Source organism: Cnephaeus nilssonii, assembly GCF_951640355.1.
Source record: "Cnephaeus nilssonii genome assembly, chromosome: 5".
Classification (NCBI taxonomy): Eukaryota; Metazoa; Chordata; class Mammalia; order Chiroptera; family Vespertilionidae; genus Cnephaeus; species Cnephaeus nilssonii.
The window spans coordinates 93,026,045-93,045,393 of record NC_137076.1 but is presented as its reverse complement, the minus strand read 5'-3'; the positions used below and the strand labels follow the sequence as shown (position 1 = coordinate 93,045,393).

The window sequence follows — 19,349 nt, the reverse complement described above, 5'->3', positions numbered from 1 at the left end:
CTTCTTGCAGGATAAAAGGTGCCTGGTGAGAAATAAAACACATCAGGCCTTCATTGATTGGCTTCTGTGCCAGACACTGTGTTTAGACTTAATTCTGGTTTCAGCTCTCTCTCTGGATAGCTCTAACACCTTTCAAAAGTGGTTTGAACACCTATACACCTCTACCCTGCAAAGAGCCAAAGTCATTAGCTGTTGTTATCTCTGAAATGGGACGAAGCATTAAATGGTCAAGTCCTACTTCTAGCCAAATGTCTAATGCATAAATCCTCTGTGTTATCTTGCATGTGCTATGGTTGTGTGCTAATCCTCAGGGTGCAGGACTCCTGGGAGGGTATCCTCAGGATCGACTAAAATGAATGCTATTTATTGGGTAAACATTCTGGGCCTGGAACCACTGTGTAGAGCTTAGTCATTCACCACAGAGAGGACAAAGTCATGTCCTGGCCCTGGACACTTTCCCCATCTCACCAGTGTGTAGAAGGATATGTAAATCTGATACACATGGCTGGTGTCTTCCAAGTGCTTCAGTGCATAATCCGAGTAACCTTTTTCACATCTGAAATGCCTGGAATCTATACTTTTCAATGCAGCTGTTTCTTTTTTGAAGGCTGGTCCTCAATCCCAGCCCTGTCAGATTCCAGTAGACTAAGGACAGGGACTCTGAGCTCAGGGGACATTAGTGCCCAATTCTGCAGGGGACAGTCTCTCATTGGATGTTTGTGTGCAGGCCCAGCACAAAGCTCTCATTCTCTGCTGCTTGATTAATGCTTGCTTTCATGTTGATTTCTAGCTCCACCTAATGTCACCATGGGCCCAACATCACCTATGGTCTCCATGTCTGCTTCTACAAAGCCAGCAGGAGGTCAGCAGAAATTCAAGACAGGTAAACTGATATGTGTTTCAGCCCTTGGCCTTCTTTTTTATTTTATTTTTTTTATATTTGTATTGATTTCAGAGAGGAAGGAGAGGGAGAGAGAGAGAGAAAAACATGAATGATGAGAGAGAATCATTGACTGGCTGCCTCCTGTACACCTCCTATTGGGGATAGAGCCCAAAATGTGGGCATGTGCCCTTGACCAGAATTGAACCCTTCAGTCTGCAGGCCAACACTTTATCTACTGAGCCAAACTGTCTAGGGCCAGCCCTTGGCCTTCTAATGAGAGGATGTAGACTGCCAAGGGCATATGATAAGGCAGAGTTACAATCTAGGGCAGTGATGGGCAAACTTTTGAGCTTGGTGTGTCAAACTTCGCCAAAAAACTGAGCATAACTCGGGTAGTGTGTCACTTTGAGGAAAAAACTAACTCCAAGACTCTAGTCGCAAATGTTTCATCCTCAGGAGCAGCAAATATTTCATCCTCGGCATGCGGCCGCGTGTCATCAGAAATGGCTATGCGTGTCAGTGCTGACACACGTGTCATAGGTTCGCCATCACTGATCTAGGGTATGAATTCCTTCTTGGTTTCTAAAGGTGGGCCTCACAGTGTCTTTGAATCTGTGTTCCATATACATGCACTTTTTATTTTTAAACTGTAAGTACTTTTAGAGTGAGAGGACCTATTTTTTTTTTAAACAAGTCATATTCTCAAAGGAATTTTTTTATTTCCAAAAGCCGCAGATCACTAATCTTGGACAACTGATGCAGATGGTGAGGATTTGGCCTAGTGGAGCACAGGTTTATGAGGAAAGTCTAGGTTATGCCAGGAAGTAGGGGTAGGCTAATGAGAGTCTGTCTTCATGTTCTAGACATTTTCCCCACCTCACGTGTGTTTATGAAGATACATCTGATATGCATGGTCTTCAGAGTGCTTCAGTAAATCGCAGGTTTCCTTTTTCACCTGTAAAACCCCTGGGAAATACACTTTCTCATACAGCTGATTTCTTTTTCCCAGTGTGACTTCAAGCCCTCCCCTGTCAGAGTGTATTTGAGCAAGGACAGGAACTCTGAGCTCAGGGGAGATTAGTGCCCAATTCTGGAGGAGGACACAGTCTCTCATTGGTTTTGTTGCTGTTCAGGCCCAGCACAAAGCTCTTGCTTCTGCTGGATTTATTTTCATTGTCATGTGGGTTTCTAGCTCCACCTGAGCTCACCAGGGTCCCAAGATCACCTGGGGTCTCCTCCTCTGCTACAGCACCAGTTCTCCTGCAGAACATCCTGAGAAAGAAAGTGATGTGTTTTTGAGCCCAGAGGCCTTCCAATAGAGGAGTTAGACCACCCAGGCTATTATCATAAGGTGGAAGTATAATCTAGGATTAATGTTCTTCCCTGGGTTAGAAACGTGAGCTTCACAGTAGCTGACAATCCTCATTCCAGATTACTTGTTTCCTTTGTATCTATAAATATTTTCCAACTAAAGAGACCCATAGTTTTTTAAAAATCAGATTCTCCAGGGGATTAGTTATTAGCCTCCAAATCCCCAGACCATTTATCTTTTTTATTTTATTTTATCTTCACTCAAGGATATTTTTCCATTGATTTTTAGAGAGTGGAAGAGAGGGAAAGAGAGAGAAACATCAATGTAAGAGAAACACATAGATTGGTTGCCTCCTGTACCCGTCCTGACCAGAGCCTGGGCTGGGGAGGAGCCTGCAACCAAGGTATAAGCCCTTGACTGGAATTGAACCCTGGACCTTTTAGTCCGCAGGCTGACGTTCTTTCCACTCAGCCAAACCAGCTAGGGCCTCAGACCATTTCATTTATCTTTGACATCTAATGAGAATGGTGTATATTTGGTTCAGTTGAGCACAGGTTTATCAGAAAAATATAAATAAGTGTCTGCTTAATGAGATCTGGGAGCTGGAAGTGGAGATCCTTTATCCACTCTGAGGTTGGAGCCTCATGTGGCAGGTAAGGCTTCATCAAGATGACCCTGTGTGACAGAATTCATGCAAAGTTCTCTTTACTCCATTTTACAAATTTTAATTTACTTATTATTTTAAATTACAGTTGACATACAGTATTATATTAGTTTTAGGTGTATAACCCCATGATTAGACATCTATGTAAGTTTCGCATTGATCACCCTGGTAAATCTAGTATCCATGTGACACCATATATAGTTATTACAATATTACTGACTATATTGCCTGTGCTGTAGTTTACATCCCCCTTACTATCCTTGTAACTACTAATTTGTACTTCTAAATCCCTTGACCTTTTTCACCCATCCCCTAACCTATCTCCCATCTGCTAAGTTCTTTACAAGCATTATATTACTTAATTCTTATGACAGCCCTTTGCATTGTAGGTGTGATTCAGTTCTACCTTATAGTTGTGGGCACAGTGTTCAAGTTCATTGTTGAAAGACATATGAGTAGAAAGTGGTTGAGTCAGGATTCAGGCTCCATTAATTTGAATTTGTGGCTGTTCTTATAACTACAGGATGGTGCTTCTACCATGAGGACTGAAGTCATATTCCGATGAATTTGTCCTTATCTGACACCCTCATTGAAAAAGCCTTTATATAATTACCCTGTCTTTTTATGTCAGTTAGTGACAGTTTTGCTTATAACATTCTTTACTTTAGTATGTAGCATAAAATTTTAAAAAATGCTGTTTATACTGATGACAAAGTAAATATCTGATTTAAGGATTTTAGGGATTTAGAATGTATGGCTCCTCTTTTCAATTCAGGCTACATGCTTCAAGTTTCTGATAGTTAAGAGTTTAGATGCAATACGAATTGAGAATAATTTGATGTATGGGTGGGGATATAGCTTGGCCTTCTGAGGACAAGTTCAGGTTCAAACCTTCTATTTTTAAGATTAAAAAGATAACACTTAGTGAAGATTCTCAAAGCCTTTCAAACTCTTTGACTCCTTGAGGTGATCTGGATTTTGAAGAGTAACAGAAATGTCTCAACCTCTTAGCCAGAGAAATCTGATGGAACATTGATTTTCCTTAACTCCCGTTGAGCCTTGTGTGTATTTATCTGGTAACCAGTAGGGATCTGAAGCATTTGGGCGATGAGTTGAGTTTGGAGGAGAAGGCTTTAGGTTAGAACTCAGATTTTAGAGCCATAAAAGTATATAAGAAAAATAGCTTTGTACCAGGCAGCTGAGCATACTAGAGAATCTGTTGACTTTCTTAATATTATTTAGCTTCTTTATACTTAGTTTGACATAGTGTATGCCTGTAAAAGTGTGAGGATTAGTGAACTTGGTTTAGTGAACATACGTAAGTTTTTTACTTCATTTAAAGCAGAGATTCAGAAGAAAAAATCTGTGTGACTTCCTGAGGAACATTAATTGTATTATTAATTAAATTGAACCTTATCTTTATCCTGATAGTTTCCTAAGGAGTTTGAGTCTAGAGTTGAGATTTACAGTACAGGAAGAAGGTGAGCACTGGAGCTAATTCAATTCAGAGACATTTACTTTTATATCCACTTCCTGTCTGTCCTTAGTGCTTCCAGCACATGTTCATTTCCTAAAATATGCATGAAATGGTTGGATGTAAGATTATAGGAGAAGGGGAGCAAAGAAAGATGCCCACAAAAAGTCAAACTCGGGGAAGAAGTTAAGGTCAAGAGGCCTTTTGCACAGAACTAAGTTGAATAGACTCAGATAATCTGAGTTTCTTATATTGCCCTGTTCTTTGTTCCTAATGAAGGCCACATTCCCACATCCTGTTATAGGGTTCAGTATTGGAGGAAAACTTGAAATGAGTTCAGAAGATAAGGAAGGGTGATGTTGAAATGTGAAGATTTTGGTGGGAAAGAGGAAACAGGAAGACTGGTGAAAGGCAATAAGGAAAGCCCAGGTTTGTGAATTCTTGCCCAGCCAGCACCACTGATTTGCTCTTAAGTTCTGTGGTGCTCTCAGGGAGGGAATATAAAGATTTTATAAAGAGGCAAATGATGCATAGCAGTGTACTTGAGAATTCTTAGTGAAGCTTTTTGGTGAGAAATGGAAGATGAGTCAGATAACACAGGAAATCAGTCATACAGAATGAGTGAGCAGAATGCAACTGCAGAAGGAGCTGGGGTCACGGTCTACCAGGAGTCTGACTTTGAGGGTTGTGAATCATTACCAAGTTGAGAGATTGGGCAATGTAGTCACCTTGAAGAAACTTCAAGGAGTTATATATTTTGAGGATGTATCCCATGCGGTACATATGTGCATCTCTCTGGAAAGATGTGTGGGTGAATAATCATGAACTTGAATAATGTCAGAAAATCCAGATTGGGGTTATTGTGAAGATGGGATGACAGATTAGTTTAAATTCCTAGGCCCTGTTTTATGAACATGAAATGTTATTTGTATGGATAAAAGCTTAACCAGGTGTTACATAAGATGCACTGTCATAGGCATTATGCATTTAGGGAGATCCTAAGAGTATGAAAAGTATGAAATAATTCTGTCTATAGATAACTATACAAACCATTATCTATATCAGATTTATTCCTGATAATAAAACCTTAGTTGGCAGTGCAATGTTATCTTTGAATAAATTTCTAAGAAAGAGTTGAAGATAATTCCCAATTTTAGGTTTGTTGCCTATTTTTGTTGGGGTTGGAGATTTTTCTCTACAAATAAAACAGAGCTCTTACATCCTTTTTATTTCAGAAACCACTTCATCTTCTCCAGTGCAGACAACAGAAACCCAGCCTCCCACACCACAGGAAACAAGTACGACCAGCTCATTGTTGAGCTCTTCTTGCTCAACAGGTAACTGCATTTTCTTTCCTGAAGACCTGCATTCACAATTTGAAAGTCATTGACATGTAGTTAAGAGCACATATTGTGACATGAGTGCTGATACTAGCCCCTCTAATCTGCTATGTGACTGAAACAAATGTCTTACCCTCTCTGAATCTGTTTTCATCATTTCTAAAATGGATGGAACATCACTGATCATGCAGAATCCTTGTGAGGATTAAATGAGATGAAGAGCTTGGGACATAGGTATAGGGGGATAAGTGATAGATACAATAGCAACTATGACTATTACTTAGATGTCCAGAGTACATATATCTGACTAACATAGGCAGCTTGTATGATTTGGAAACCCCCACATTTGATTTTTCTAAATCAAATGAATCAGTTTTGATTCCTTATTTATTACTGGGCTTGCTCCCTTGGGCCAGAGCTGTAAAACAATTACCTCCTGACCAAAATGGTCTACCTGTGTTTACATTTTGCCAAAGATCCAGAGACTAAATTCACCCAGCAGGCTGTTCTGCTGCCTTGTCAGGCTTGCAGGTACAAACAGACACTTAGTGATGGGTTGGGGACAACAATGCTGGCACCAGAGAGAATCTCCCCCATTCTCTCCATTCTGGCAGATCCCATGTAGTCTCTACTCTTGAAAGGGAGGATTGACCTGTCTTTCCCATGGTGGAGAAAGGTGATACTGAAGCCTATCATCTTTCCCAGCTAACTCTGTGCCCCATCGTGGGAATAGTGGGGAATGCCACATGCTGAACTCCTTTGTTCAGTGGAAGAGCTGACTATGTGTCCTTGTGCTGTATCCAAACAAGGTCAAACCTTGCGAGACTCCTCCTGTATATGACCCACTGTACTCAGGAGTTGCCAATCTGTAGGGGACCCCCTGTGGCTTTACTTTTGCCAATCATTCCTGGAAGATAGTTAATTTAAAATGGACCTGCAGTGACTCACAGAGGGACACATTCAGTTGGGATTAGATAATGGTGGCATTCAATTTTGAAAGTGGAATCGCTGGCAGCACGGAGCAATTGGGGCCAGCGCCAGCAGCGGGTGCGAGCAGGGCCGGCGCCATCAGTGGGTGCAAGTGGTGACTGCTGCCCCGATTGCCCCTTAGGAGCAGGGGGACGTGGAGAAGCCCTCAGGGGCGATCAGGGTTGGCAGCCACTGCTCGCACCCACTGATGGCACCAAGTGATCGGGACCAGTGCCAGGCACTGGCAGTGGGTGTGAGCAGCCGCTCCAGCGCTGACTGTGGGTGTGAGTGGCGGCTCTGGAGCTGGCAGCGGGTGCGAGCAGAGCCGGCGCCTGCAGCAGGTGTAAACACCGGGCGGGATCACGGCGTGAAGGAGCAAAGAATTTTTAGTAACCACCAGAGGCTCACCCCAATGATAGCGGCTGGTACCCCACCTTGGTCTGGCACCCCTGCTCACCTGCTCCACCATCCCATTGTGGCTGACACCTGCCATGTTCTGTGCATGCCCCCTGGTGGTCAGCGCATGTCATAGTGGTCAGTTGTTTGGTTGTTCCTGTTGTTCCGCTGTTTGGTCTATTTGCATATTAGCCTTTTATTATATAGGACTAGAAGCCCGGTGCACGAAATTCATGCACGGCGGGGGGTTGTCCCTCAGCCCAGCCTGTACCCTCTCCAATCTAGGACACCCACCAGGATCGGGCCTAAACGGGCAGTCGGACATCCCTCTCACAATCCAGGACTGCTGGCTCCCAACTGCTTGCCTGCCTGCCTTCCTGATTGCCCCTGACCGCTTCTGCCTGCCAGCCTGATCACCCCCTAACCACTCTGCTGCCAGCCTGGTTGATGCTTAACTGCTCCCCTGCCAGCCTGTTTGCCCCCAACTTCCCTCCTCTGCCAGCCTGGTCACCCCTAACTGCCCTCTCCTGCAGGGTTGATCACCTCCAACTGCCCTCCCTTGCAAGTGGTCCCTCTCAACTGCCCTCCTTTGCAGGCCTGGTCCCTCACAACTGCCCTCCCTTGCTGGCCGGGTGCCTCCCAACTGCCCTCTCCTGCTGGCCATCTTGTAGTGGCCATCTTGTGTCCACATGGGGGCAGGATCTTTGACCACAAGGGGGCAGCTATATTGTGTGTTGCAGTGATGATCAATCTGTGTATTACTCTTTTATTAGATAGGATAGAGGCCTGGTACAGGGGTGGGGGCCAGCTGGTTTGCCCTGAAGGGTGTCCCGGATCAGGGTGGGGTTCCCTTGGGGTGTGGGGCGGCCTGAGTGAGGGGCCTGTGGTGGTTTGCAGGCCAGCCACGCCCCCTGGCAACCCAAGCAGAGGTCCAGGTATCTGGAATTTATTTTCCTTCTACAATTGAAACTTTGTGGCCTGGAGCGGAGCCAAGCCTGCTGCTCCCTCAGGGCGGCAGCCATTTTTGTGGCAGTTAATTCACCTTCTACAATTAAAACTTTGTAGCCTTAATCGGGTGAGCCCGGCCAGGGTGTGCGGAAAGCTTTGCTTCCCCTGTTGCCACCGGCAACCCTGGCCTGCTCTCTCAAGCTCCATTCTACCGCCATTTGTTTGAATTTGTTTACCTTCTATAATTGAAACTTTGTAGCTTGAGTGGAGGCTTAGGCCTGCAACGGCTATGGAAAGCTTGGCTTGCTCTGTTACCTGGGAAACCTTGGATGGGGTTAATTTGCATACTCGCCCTGATTGGCTGGTGGGTGTGGCTTGGCTGGTGGGCATGGCTTATGTAGTGGAGTGATGGTTAATTTGCATATTACCATTTTATTAGAGAGGATAGTCAAGATATGAAAACAATCTAAGTGTCCATCAATAGATGAATAGATAAAGAAGAGACAGTACATATATACAATGGAATATTATTTGGCCATATAAAGAATAAAATCGTGCCCTGGCAAGTGTGAATCAGTGGTTAGAGTGCACCTAAGGGTCTTGGGTTTGATTCCTGGTCAAGAACATGTGCAGGAGGCAACCAATTGATGTGTCTCTCTCACATAGATGTCTCTCTCTCTCTCTCTCTCTCTCTCTCTCTCTCTCTCTTCCTTCTTTCCCTCCCTCCTTTCCACTCTCTCTAGAAATCAATGGAAAAAATATACTCAAGTGAGGATTAACAACAACAACAAAAATCTTGCCATCTGCAACAACATGGATGGACCTAGAGGGTATTATGCTAAGTGAAATAAATAAGAGAAAGACAAATACCATATGATTTCAGTTATATGTGGAATCTAAACAAGGAAATACATAAATAAACAAAACAGAAATAAACTCATAGATGCAAAAAACATTTTGGTGGTTGACAGATGGGATGGGGTTTGGGGGAATGGGTATAAAAGGGGTGGACAGGATTAAGAACTACAAATTGAAGCCTGGCCTGTGTGGCTCAGTTGGTTGGAGCATTGTCTCATGCACTGAAAGGTGGTGGGTATGATTTCCAGTCAGGGCACATACTCAGGTGTGGGTTTGATCCCCAGTCAGGGCATGTGCAGGAGGCAACCAATCAATGTTTCATTCTCATATCAATGTTTCTCTCTATCTGTTTCTCTCCCTTTCTCTCTCTCTCAAACCAGTAAAAGAATGTCCTTGGGTGAGGATTAAAAAAAGAAGTACAAATTGGTAGTTACAAAACATCATGGGGATATAAAGTATAGCATAAGAAATATAGTCAATAATAGTGTAATAACTATGTATGGTATCAGATGGGTACTATATTTTTTGAGTGATCACTTCATAAGTTATTTAGATGTCTGGTCATTATGTTTTACACATGAAACTAATATAGCATTGTATGTCAACCATGTTGAAAAATAGGAAAATTATTTTAAAAAGTAAACTAAACAAGAAACTAATAAAAATGGTTACTTCTAAGTCAGTTTGTATGGGGATTGATAGAGATTGGAGGAAAGAAGAGAGTGAGATTTTATATCATTTTCAGTTTAGACTGTCTAAAAGTACTAGTTATTTAAAATATAGGATTAAGTTAAAATTAAGATATTTTTATCATTTAAAGATTTTGCATGCATACATAAATATAATGTTTTTACGAAAAGTCCTTAAAGAATAGTACCCTTTAATATTAGGATTTTAGGTATACGATATATTGGTCCTGTGGTTGCTGCCCCATGTATTTTCTAAAGTACTTTTGGATCAAAGCCTAGGCACCTTGGCATATATGGTAGGAGTTACATGCCACCTGTCTTAAATATCTTAGTACATTTTGCTTATATTTTTAATGTAAAATCAATGAAATGTCCATTCTGAATAGAGTAGTTTGGTCTTTAGATGTGCATATGGCCTCTGGACATTCATTGACAGTTCTTCACTGGCATGAAAATACTGATAATCTATCTATAAGTGGCATTTTTAACCTGGCTCCAAAAATAGCTTCTGTACCCCTGATCTTATAGATAAAACTTTATATATAATGCATTTATTTTCCATAAAGAAGAAAAAAGGGGTCCATTTTCACAGGGTCCATGACAAAATGATTAAGAAACACATCTTAAAGATTTAAACATTAGTACGTTGGTATAATTCTTTCAATGCCTGCTGCTGCATTTTTTCAATACCTAAGGGTTTGTAGCAAATTTTCAATATTTTTATAATTCTAATTAATGTTTTTTTGTTGTTGTTGAGCAGATGGGAATAGCACCGTGTCACAACTTTCAGATGGCAGTTGGCAATGGAATAAAACTGTAAGCAAATTCCTTCCTATTTTATTAGCCATATTCACTTGTATGTATCCCTGGAAGCAAGTTACATTTAGAGATTACTTGTGTAAGGCTGGACTACATATTGGTTCTTTCTAGTTAAGAGACAAGGAAGAAAGTAATTCGTTTCTTAAATAGGGATCCTTTGGTTAATTGGTAAAGTTCATATGGATACAGTAGATCAGCTTATTAGAGATGCCTGGTAAGTGATGTTTTACTCACACAACACTCACACACTACAGACCTACTCCTGGCCAAAAATTTGAACAAAAAAGAATGAACTAGTTTAAGGAGAGTGAGTTAACATAACATTCCCAGGAAGACTTCAGTTAACATTAGGGGAATAACATGCTTTGAGTCACTGTGGTGGCATGGAAGCTGTTCCAAACAAAAATATTATGTAAATGAGAGTGTGCTGCTTAAACATAGGCCCCCTAATATCATTCTCCAACCCAAATGCTTCTATATAGAAAATTTGAGGCCACTGTAGAGTTTTTCTATACTTTAACCTCCCCATAGGATGACTTGTTAAGGTGGTAACTGCTCACAAGTGGTGAGAAATGACAACCTGCAATAGCAAGAGAAATTCAAGCTGAGTCAAAGTGGGCTGATCTTGTATGGGGTCAGATGACTGTTACTGTTAACCTTAGTTACAAAGCGAACACTGTATAGGAGTGATATGAAATATTTTACCAATTTGTATGGCATGATTGATCCGATGGATGCGGGCTGAATTTTTATATACCTCCTAAATATCAGAACTGCTACCATGGAAATGGTTATTATATTGCTATATGGCCAGATTTATGCGATTTTTTTTTTAAAAAAAGCACATTCTGCCCTAGGTGGTTTGGCTCAGTGGATAAAGTCTCATTGGCCTGCAGACCAAAGGGTCCCTGGTTCGATTCTGGTCAAGGGCACGTACTCGATTGCAGACTTCTCCTCAGCCCGGGCTCTGCTCGGGCTCGTGCAGGAGGCAACTGATCGATGTGCTTCTCTCACATCGATATTTATTTCTCTCTGTCTTTCCCTCTCTTCCACTCTCTCTAAAAATCAATGGAAAAATATCCTCGGGTGAGGATTAAAAATAATAGTAATAAAAATAAAAAAATAAAAAAGCACATTCCGGATGGTGAGGTTGTTCTTGACCTCAGCTATAGGATGGTTAGGTTTAGCAAAGAGTAGAAGCAATTTGGATGCAAGTTCATCACAGGTTACAGCGGAATCATGGGCTTTTTGTGTCTTGATTCTGAGGATGTCAGCATGTCTCCCTGGAATCTTAAAAACATGCAGCAGGTATTTTGACCCAGTAGGTCAACTCCCTGGACTCTATGTTAAGGGAAGAATTGAACAAATACATGAAGATGCATGAGAAAAGATGTTCATTTATAATCATGAAAATGTTATGAACAACCTCAGTGATCAATAGTAAGGGATTAATAAATAAATAAGTTAAACACACCCACATATTGCCATTAAGAATGTCATTATTGCAGTGCATTTACTGAAATGAGAAGACTGTTATTTTTATTATGTGAAACTAACTTTAAATAGTATATATACTACAGTATATATTGAATATAGTCATTATTTATGTTAAGAAAAAAACACACTAGACAGAAAATACTGAAAGAGTTTGTAATAAAAAAATGGTAACAATGGTTGTTTTGGGGATGTTATGATTATAGTTGATTTTAGTTTTTCTTTTCTTATGCTTAGCTGTACATTCTAAAATAAACATGTAGTTTTTATGCAATATAATATTTATAAAAAAGTAAAGCCTTCTTTAGCAATCACATGTTCCATCTAACCACTTTACCCCCCTGTCCCCCCATAGGTAAGGTAATTCCAATGCAGCTTCTCCCTCCCAGATAGTGGCCATTCCCCTTTAAAGATGGATGGCTTAAACGCTAAATTACCCTGCTATTCCTCATCATGTTTTTCTGGAAATGTCTGAAAGTTCCTTTCCCAAGGACCCTACTTAATCTGTAGTTGACAGACACAGAAACAGAGGTTCAGAGAAGCATAATAACTTGTTGAGGATCTCACTGCAACTAAAAGAGCCAGGATTTTGACTCTGGAGATTACACTTTTATGCAGCAAGAAGCTTGATCTTTCTCTCTGATCTTCCTTTCTGTTAAAATATAAAATGTGGGATCTTTTTAGGATTAGAGCTATACTATGTAAAGGGGCCTGGCATGATGCTTGGCATGTTTTGGGCTTTTTCTAGGAGGATGATCCCTTATAAATCACCCCCAGGAGATTTTAAACAAAATTCTGCATTTTTAACCAATTGCATAGCATTTTAAGTTAACTGTTAACCAGGGCCAAGCTTGGGTAGCTGATTTCAGGTCCTTATTTATTTGTTTGTTTGTTTTTATATTTCTTTATTGATTTCAGAGAGGAAGGGAGAGGGAGAGAGAGATAGAAACATCAATGATGAGAGAGAATCATCTATCGGCTGCCTCCTGCACGCACCCTACTGGGGATCGAGCCTGAAATTCAGGCATGTGCCCTTGGCTGGAATCAAACCTGAGACCCTTCAGCCCGCAGGCCAATGCTCTATCCACTGAGCCAAACCGGCTAGGGCTCAGGTCCATTTATATAGACATAAATAGAATCTTGAATTATAGTTAAAAAAAAAAAAAGAACTGCATCAATGGCCAAATTTATAAATTAAGTACATCCAGATAACATCACCAAGTCAATTTACACATGAACATTTTTTTTCTTTTTTAATATCAGAAGAGGATATATTTATGAAAATAGCTTATTGATTTCTTTTGAAAATATGGGTAATTTACATGTAATAAAGAGCACACTTCGAAGTATACAGTTGGAGCTTTGACAAATACATGCACCCATGTAAATCCCACTTCAAGCATGATGTAAAATATTTTCAATACCTTATATACACATTGAATTTCAAATTCTCTTACAATTTCACCATGTTACAACCTCAGGAGATCATTTGGTCTTGCCCATCATGATCTAGAAGTAGACAAGGGCCAATTAAGATAAATGTGCATGAGTACATTATTTGAGGAAATGATTGCTGTGCATAATTCTAACAAGATGCTTTTTCAATCTGCTGATGTTCCCTTAGCACACGGACTTGAAACAAAATCCAGGCTCGAGCACCAATAAGTCACTCTCCATTGGACTCTCCATTATTGCCATGGTATTATTGCTCACTATTTTGGCTGCCATAGTTCCCACAAGTAAGTCATTTCAGGACTGTGCAAAGTGAGGACTGTAGAGCTAAACTGCCTGGGTCTAGGGAGCTTCACACACCACGTACTTTTGATTTCTCATAACTTTCCTGTTTCATAACCTTGTTCTTTTTTTGTTTTTTCTTAAAGATATTGGCCTGTAAAGAGAAAAAGGAAATTTAAGTTCTCCATAGGAGAAATAAAACACTACGAAATAAGAGTTTGTGGGTGGAGTTGGGATTTGGAAGGCAACAAACCACTGTACTAAGCAGATTTATTCACTCTTCCTCCTCCCTTCCCCTCAAGACCTCATTTTTGCTCCAGTGAAGGATAATATTGTTGAGAGTCTTATAACACTCACTTAACTGAAGAGGCAAATGAGACATTGGAGGGGAAACAGATTTTAGGCAAGGCTAGTCCAACGGGTTTCAAAAACTAGCCATCCACCAGCTCTGTATGAGTGTGTGTGTGTGTGTGTGTGTGTGTGTGTGTGTGTGTGTGTGTGTTTGCGCACACGTGCACGCATGTTCAGCTGGCCTCCATGGAAGAACCACAATCATCTATTCTTGAAAATAAAAAATAATTATTAATAATTGCATGAAAGTAAGTTTGGGCATATGTGTGAATACACTAAACCATTAATAAACATGAGATAGTTTGCACACTGGGGCTTCTTTGGGTCCTACAGAGTCAGCAGTCACAGGGAAGAGCCTAGTCTGAGTTTTGTTTGTTTTCCTTTTTTAAAAAACATTCTTCTAGCCGGCCAGGGTGGCTCAGTGGTTGAGTGTCATCCCCTGCACCAAGAGGTTGCTGTTTTAATTCCTGATCAGGGCACATGCCAGGGTTGTGGGCTCTATCCCCAGTTGAGAGCTTGCAGGAGGCCGCCCCACTAGGGCGCATGAAGGAGGCAGCCAATGTTTCTCTCTCTCCCTCCCCTTTCTCTCTGGAAAAATCAATAAAAACATATTAATAAACAAACAAACACATTCTTCTAAATTTAATTTTTTCTGCCTCTGGCTTTGTACAGATGTTATTTATATTAAAGTAATAGCAGAAGTAATATACATGGTCAGGAAAAGATCTCATAAACTCTTTGGCTGATATGTTTTATTTTCTCTTCAACTCTTCCCCAATTTAGAATATTTATGTCGGAAAAGAAAGATGTTGCAAAGAAGGTAAGCTTGAAGGGTTTGTGTCAATGCCTTTTGATGTTTCTACTCTAATAAAAATAAATAAATAATTCTCTCTGTTCCTCTCCTCTCTCCCGAACTCTCCAGTTTACACTCTGGATCCTGAAAAATCTAGTTCAGTGGGTTCCTCCATCACTATCCACACCTTCCAGTGATATTGTCAGCTTTCTATATTTCCGTGGAATTGTGCCATGAACTTCTACAGAAATAGCACTTCCATCCCAAACTCTCAGACTAAGGGAACTAAATCTCAATAGTGTTTGATGAAATTACATTTGAATGAATTGTTTGGTTTGTTCTCCATTTCATTCAGTGCTTTGTTTACTGAAAGAGATGAACACAACAGACAGGCCATATAAGCAAGTCACCATGGTCCTTTTAGGGCTTCCAGGCAAATAGCATGGGGAGTGTAGACCAGGGTAGTGGGCTGTGTGAGTGGGCCTGATGGAGTAGGAGGCCGCTGGCAAAGATCTGGAGGAAGACAACTCCAGGCTGAAGCAGAGCAAAAGCGCAGTCCCCCATCCCCTGTCATTCCACACCCAGCATGCTCTGCTGCTTTACATTAGATATCTGGCCTCATAAGCATTTGATGTACAATTTTTGTAAATCTAACCTATTGCCCAGTTAAAGCTTAAATCTCCTTTACTTTCATCCACTTCCTGTATCTATCTAAACAAACACCTGTAATGGTATGAAACCCCTGCTTACCACCAACTCCAATCAGCCTGTTTCTTTTAGTCCAGTTTGGGCTTTAAGCAAAGTCTTTCTTTGATTCTCTAGCCATCCCTCTGAGGCTGCCATTCATTATTCCCAGTTCTGTTTTGTTGGATGTTAATCTTTCCTCTGTCTTAGTTCCATGAGCCAATCCATAGACATTGCCTTGAACAATAACCAACATATTGCAAGTGCCCCATAAATGTTGGTTTCTATTATTGCAATAATGCCTACATAGCACTAAATCTGTGAGATAGGCACTATTATTCTCACTTTATACATTGGAAGTCGGGTTCAGAAACATTAAGTGACATCCAAGTTCATACCATACATCAGATAAAAGACTCAATATTAGGTCTTTCGGGGTCCAGAACCCATACTATAGAAGATTTGACTACCTGCTTCCAGCAATATAAGGGGGGCAAAAATACTCCTTAAGGCAGAAAAGCACGATTTCTGCCCTTTCACTGTCAATATTTTCTTTATGTATCTTTTTAGTTGATTTTTGCCCTTTTCCTGTCAACACATTCTTTACATCTACTTCTTATAAATTATAAAAGAAACATTGTAGAAAATATTGTAAAATATAAAAAAGCAAGAAAAACAAGAGAGAAAGAGAGAGAGAGAGAGCGCGCATTTATAATGACACCTTTGGGGCAGCTATTTCACACTGACTCATTTTGAACTTTTGACACCTAAACTGGTTCTCACATGTATGCCTGGTTCCTTTTAAGATCTGAGTTGAGTGAAGACTCTACATTTCATATCATTTCTGGGCAGGCTCAGGTAATAAAAACCATCACTCTACAAATTATAAAACAATAGCTATATCAAACCTCTACACTTAACCTTTTTATACATTTGCTGTGTGAGTGTGTTATGAAAGTCATGTAACTCATGGCTTTCACATTCTGACCATAAAGACACAGTAAGATTTTTGACATGATGGTCCAGTACACACTTATGTGAAACAACACTATTACTACATAACACACTCTGATATTTTGTATTCTGTTTATCCTAAATACAGGAAGTAGACAACTATATAGATTTAATAATCCTCTCTAAAGAGTACGATCCACAGTTGGAAAAATACAAGCCAAACCATTTCATAGCCACCATTGTGAATATGCATCTTGATTTAGTACTTCCATTTCATGTCTGACAACTGTCTTAGATTTTCAACTGTTGTATTCTATTACATGGATCTCTTGAAAAAGAATAGTCTGAATACGTCTTAGGTTTTGTTTTGCTATTTTTTTTCAATCCTGCTTATTAAACAAACTTTCCCACAACTTAATATTTACAACTCTGGAATCTTCTAGTCATTCAATAGGTTGTGTGGTCAAATAGACAATCGTACTGTTCATTATTTAGAAGTGGTTTGCTTTTCACTTACTCACGTTATTCTTTTTGCAGCAAAGAACCCCAGACCGCAACTTCACAAAATGAAACTGCAGTGCGCTACCAAGCACACGAAAGTATCTACTTTAAGAATGAGCTTTACAACATGCGTTAAGACCAGCAGTTCTCCAAGGCTTTAGGCCCTTGACTCCAGAAGGCAATGACCAGATCTTACCATGTCTGTCCTTTTAAGCTCCAGGATGATTTTTCTGTCAATATTTCATGGCATTACAGCATGTCAGTGATGTTGGTTAGAGTGTCTTTAGCTCATCAGTGTGTAGTCGCCCTTATTGGTAATTAGTCTTAATTTTTTATACTAAAATTGGCTCAGTCTTTCTGGTCATAGCAGAGCTCTCTCCCAAAGATGAACTGAACACTTTAGAATTGTATATTCTGTTTAGACCCTATGAATCATGTATCCATCAAGAATTCTCATTGGGTAGACAAGAAATGTACCAATACTTCGGTCACCATAAAACATTGGAATATACTTTAAATCAGAAAATCTAATTTGGTACTTAAATGAGATCACTTGGAAGCATTTTTTTCTTGTAACTCATAATGTTAAATTTCTTAAGTTACTGTAGGCTTTCAAATCATGGAGGTTCACAGGTTTTTATTTGCCTGGTGGGGAAATAAAGTTGGTGTGGTTCCCCATTAGATCTTTTTTGGCTCTGGAAATATAAGGTTTTAAGTGCTTTCCCTGAGACTAGGATGGGGTTTTTAGTAGTTAGAAGGAGCTAGGATGTTTAGTGGAGGAAGTAGATACCAGGGTAAGAAAATCAATTGCTATGTGATTTAACACATGTATGCTATTTTTGCTACATCTGTGTCATAGTTCCAGGCACTCATATAGACTAGTGTCAGAGAATCTGAATGATTTTTTAGGATGATGCAGGACAGAGATAAATAAAAGGATAAACGAAAGGGAAAGAACAGGGAAAAAGGCTTTCTGCTTAGAAAAGTAAGTTTGCCAATATAATAGTGTTGTTTGAGAGTGTTGCTAATTTCAACTGAAATTCTAAATTGTTCCCAACCACTTAAATTAAGACTAGAACTACCATATGATCCAACAATCCCACTGCTGTTGATATACCCGGAAAACTCAAAATCACATATTTGCAAAACATATGCACTCTTACGTTCATTGCAGTATTATTCACAGTGGCTAAGACATGGAAACAGCCAAAGTGCCCCGCGATAGAGGGCTGGATAAAGAAGATGTGGTTCATACACACAATGGAATACTACTCAGCCACAAGAAAGGATGAAATAGCGCCATTCGCAACAACATGGGTGGACCTTGAGAACATTATGCTAAGTGAAATAGTCAGACAGAAAAAGCTAAGAACCATATGATTTCACTCATATGTGGGATATAAAATTGAAACTTATGAATACAAATAGCAGTGTGGTGGTTGCCAGAGGGAAGGGAGTAGGGGGAGAAGGAGGTTCTAATATGAGGTGACAGGAGATTTATCTTTTGGTGGTGGGCACATGGTGTAATATACAGATTTTGTAACAGAAATCCACACATGAAACCTATATGTTCACGTTGACCAATGTCACCCCAATCAATTTAATAAATAAATTTACGAAAAAAAAGTATTATGGAAGGATGAATGTTTCTTTTTTTTTTCATATCAAATCCCAATGCTCTTCCTTCTTCACAATTGAATTAAATTTTTGCTTTTTCCAAGAGAGTTAAAGCAAAAAAGGTAAAGATATTTTTAGCCACCAGAAACATTTTTTTCTCTTTATATCAGAAACGTCTGTACATGAATAGTTCACAGGGCTGGGTAATAATTTCAATTCGAGTTAATCCTAAAATAATTCACACTTGGGGTTCAGTGCTACTCAAACTGTAGTGGTCTAGGAGGGCGAGATGCTTGTTTTTAAAGGCAAGATTTTTAACACGTAGCTGCAGAATTCTAGAAAATTAATAGCACACTTAACATTATTATTTGCCCATTTAACCTCTGAATAAAGGTTAAATGGGCAAATAATAATGTTAAGCATTATCTACTGGGTTTCCCAAATAGGATGAGACTAATATGGTCCAAAAAATCTTGTTCAAACTACAGTGTTTTTCTTTTATTTATTATTTATATGTTTATTTTGTTAATCTTCACCTGAGAATATTTTCCCATTGATTTTTAGAGAGAGGGAAAGACAAAGAATTACTGCTGTGAGAGAAACACACTGACTGGTTGCCTCCTGCAGAGCCCGGGGCCAGGGAGAAACCTGCAACCGAAGTAGTGCCCTTGGCTGGAATCAAAACCCAGAAGCTTGGGTCCGCAAGACGATGCTCTATGCATTGAGCCAAACTGGCTAGGGCTATCAGTACAGTGTTTTTCTTTTAAATTCAAGACAACATGCATAAACAGAGATTTCAAATTAAAGCTCAGATTTTAGTTTTTCTGGTAGACCTGGCAACATTGGACCACATTCCTATGCAATCAGGG

At 40.1% G+C, this 19,349-nt stretch overlaps 1 protein-coding gene across 3 annotated transcripts in view; it reads left to right on the top strand.

The window, feature by feature from the left end:
* The window catches only part of LOC307099614 (uncharacterized protein), a 34,362-nt gene extending 15,873 nt beyond the window's left edge, over positions 1-18,489 (top strand). Inside the window, exons 7-12 of one of the 3 annotated variants that reach the window (XM_079771389.1) lie at positions 791-883; positions 5,569-5,670; positions 10,294-10,349; positions 13,471-13,545; positions 14,715-14,751; positions 16,900-18,489. In XM_079771389.1, the coding sequence (XP_079627515.1) occupies positions 791-883; positions 5,569-5,670; positions 10,294-10,349; positions 13,471-13,545; positions 14,715-14,751; positions 16,900-17,024 (488 nt within the window). In that variant the 3' untranslated portion in view covers positions 17,025-18,489. Of the gene's footprint in view, positions 1-790; positions 884-5,568; positions 5,671-10,293; positions 10,350-13,470; positions 13,586-14,714; positions 14,752-16,899 lie in introns of all 3 variants that reach the window. The other 2 variants (XM_079771388.1, XM_079771390.1) reach the window with 2 other exon arrangements.
* Positions 18,490-19,349: the final 860 nt, after the last annotated feature.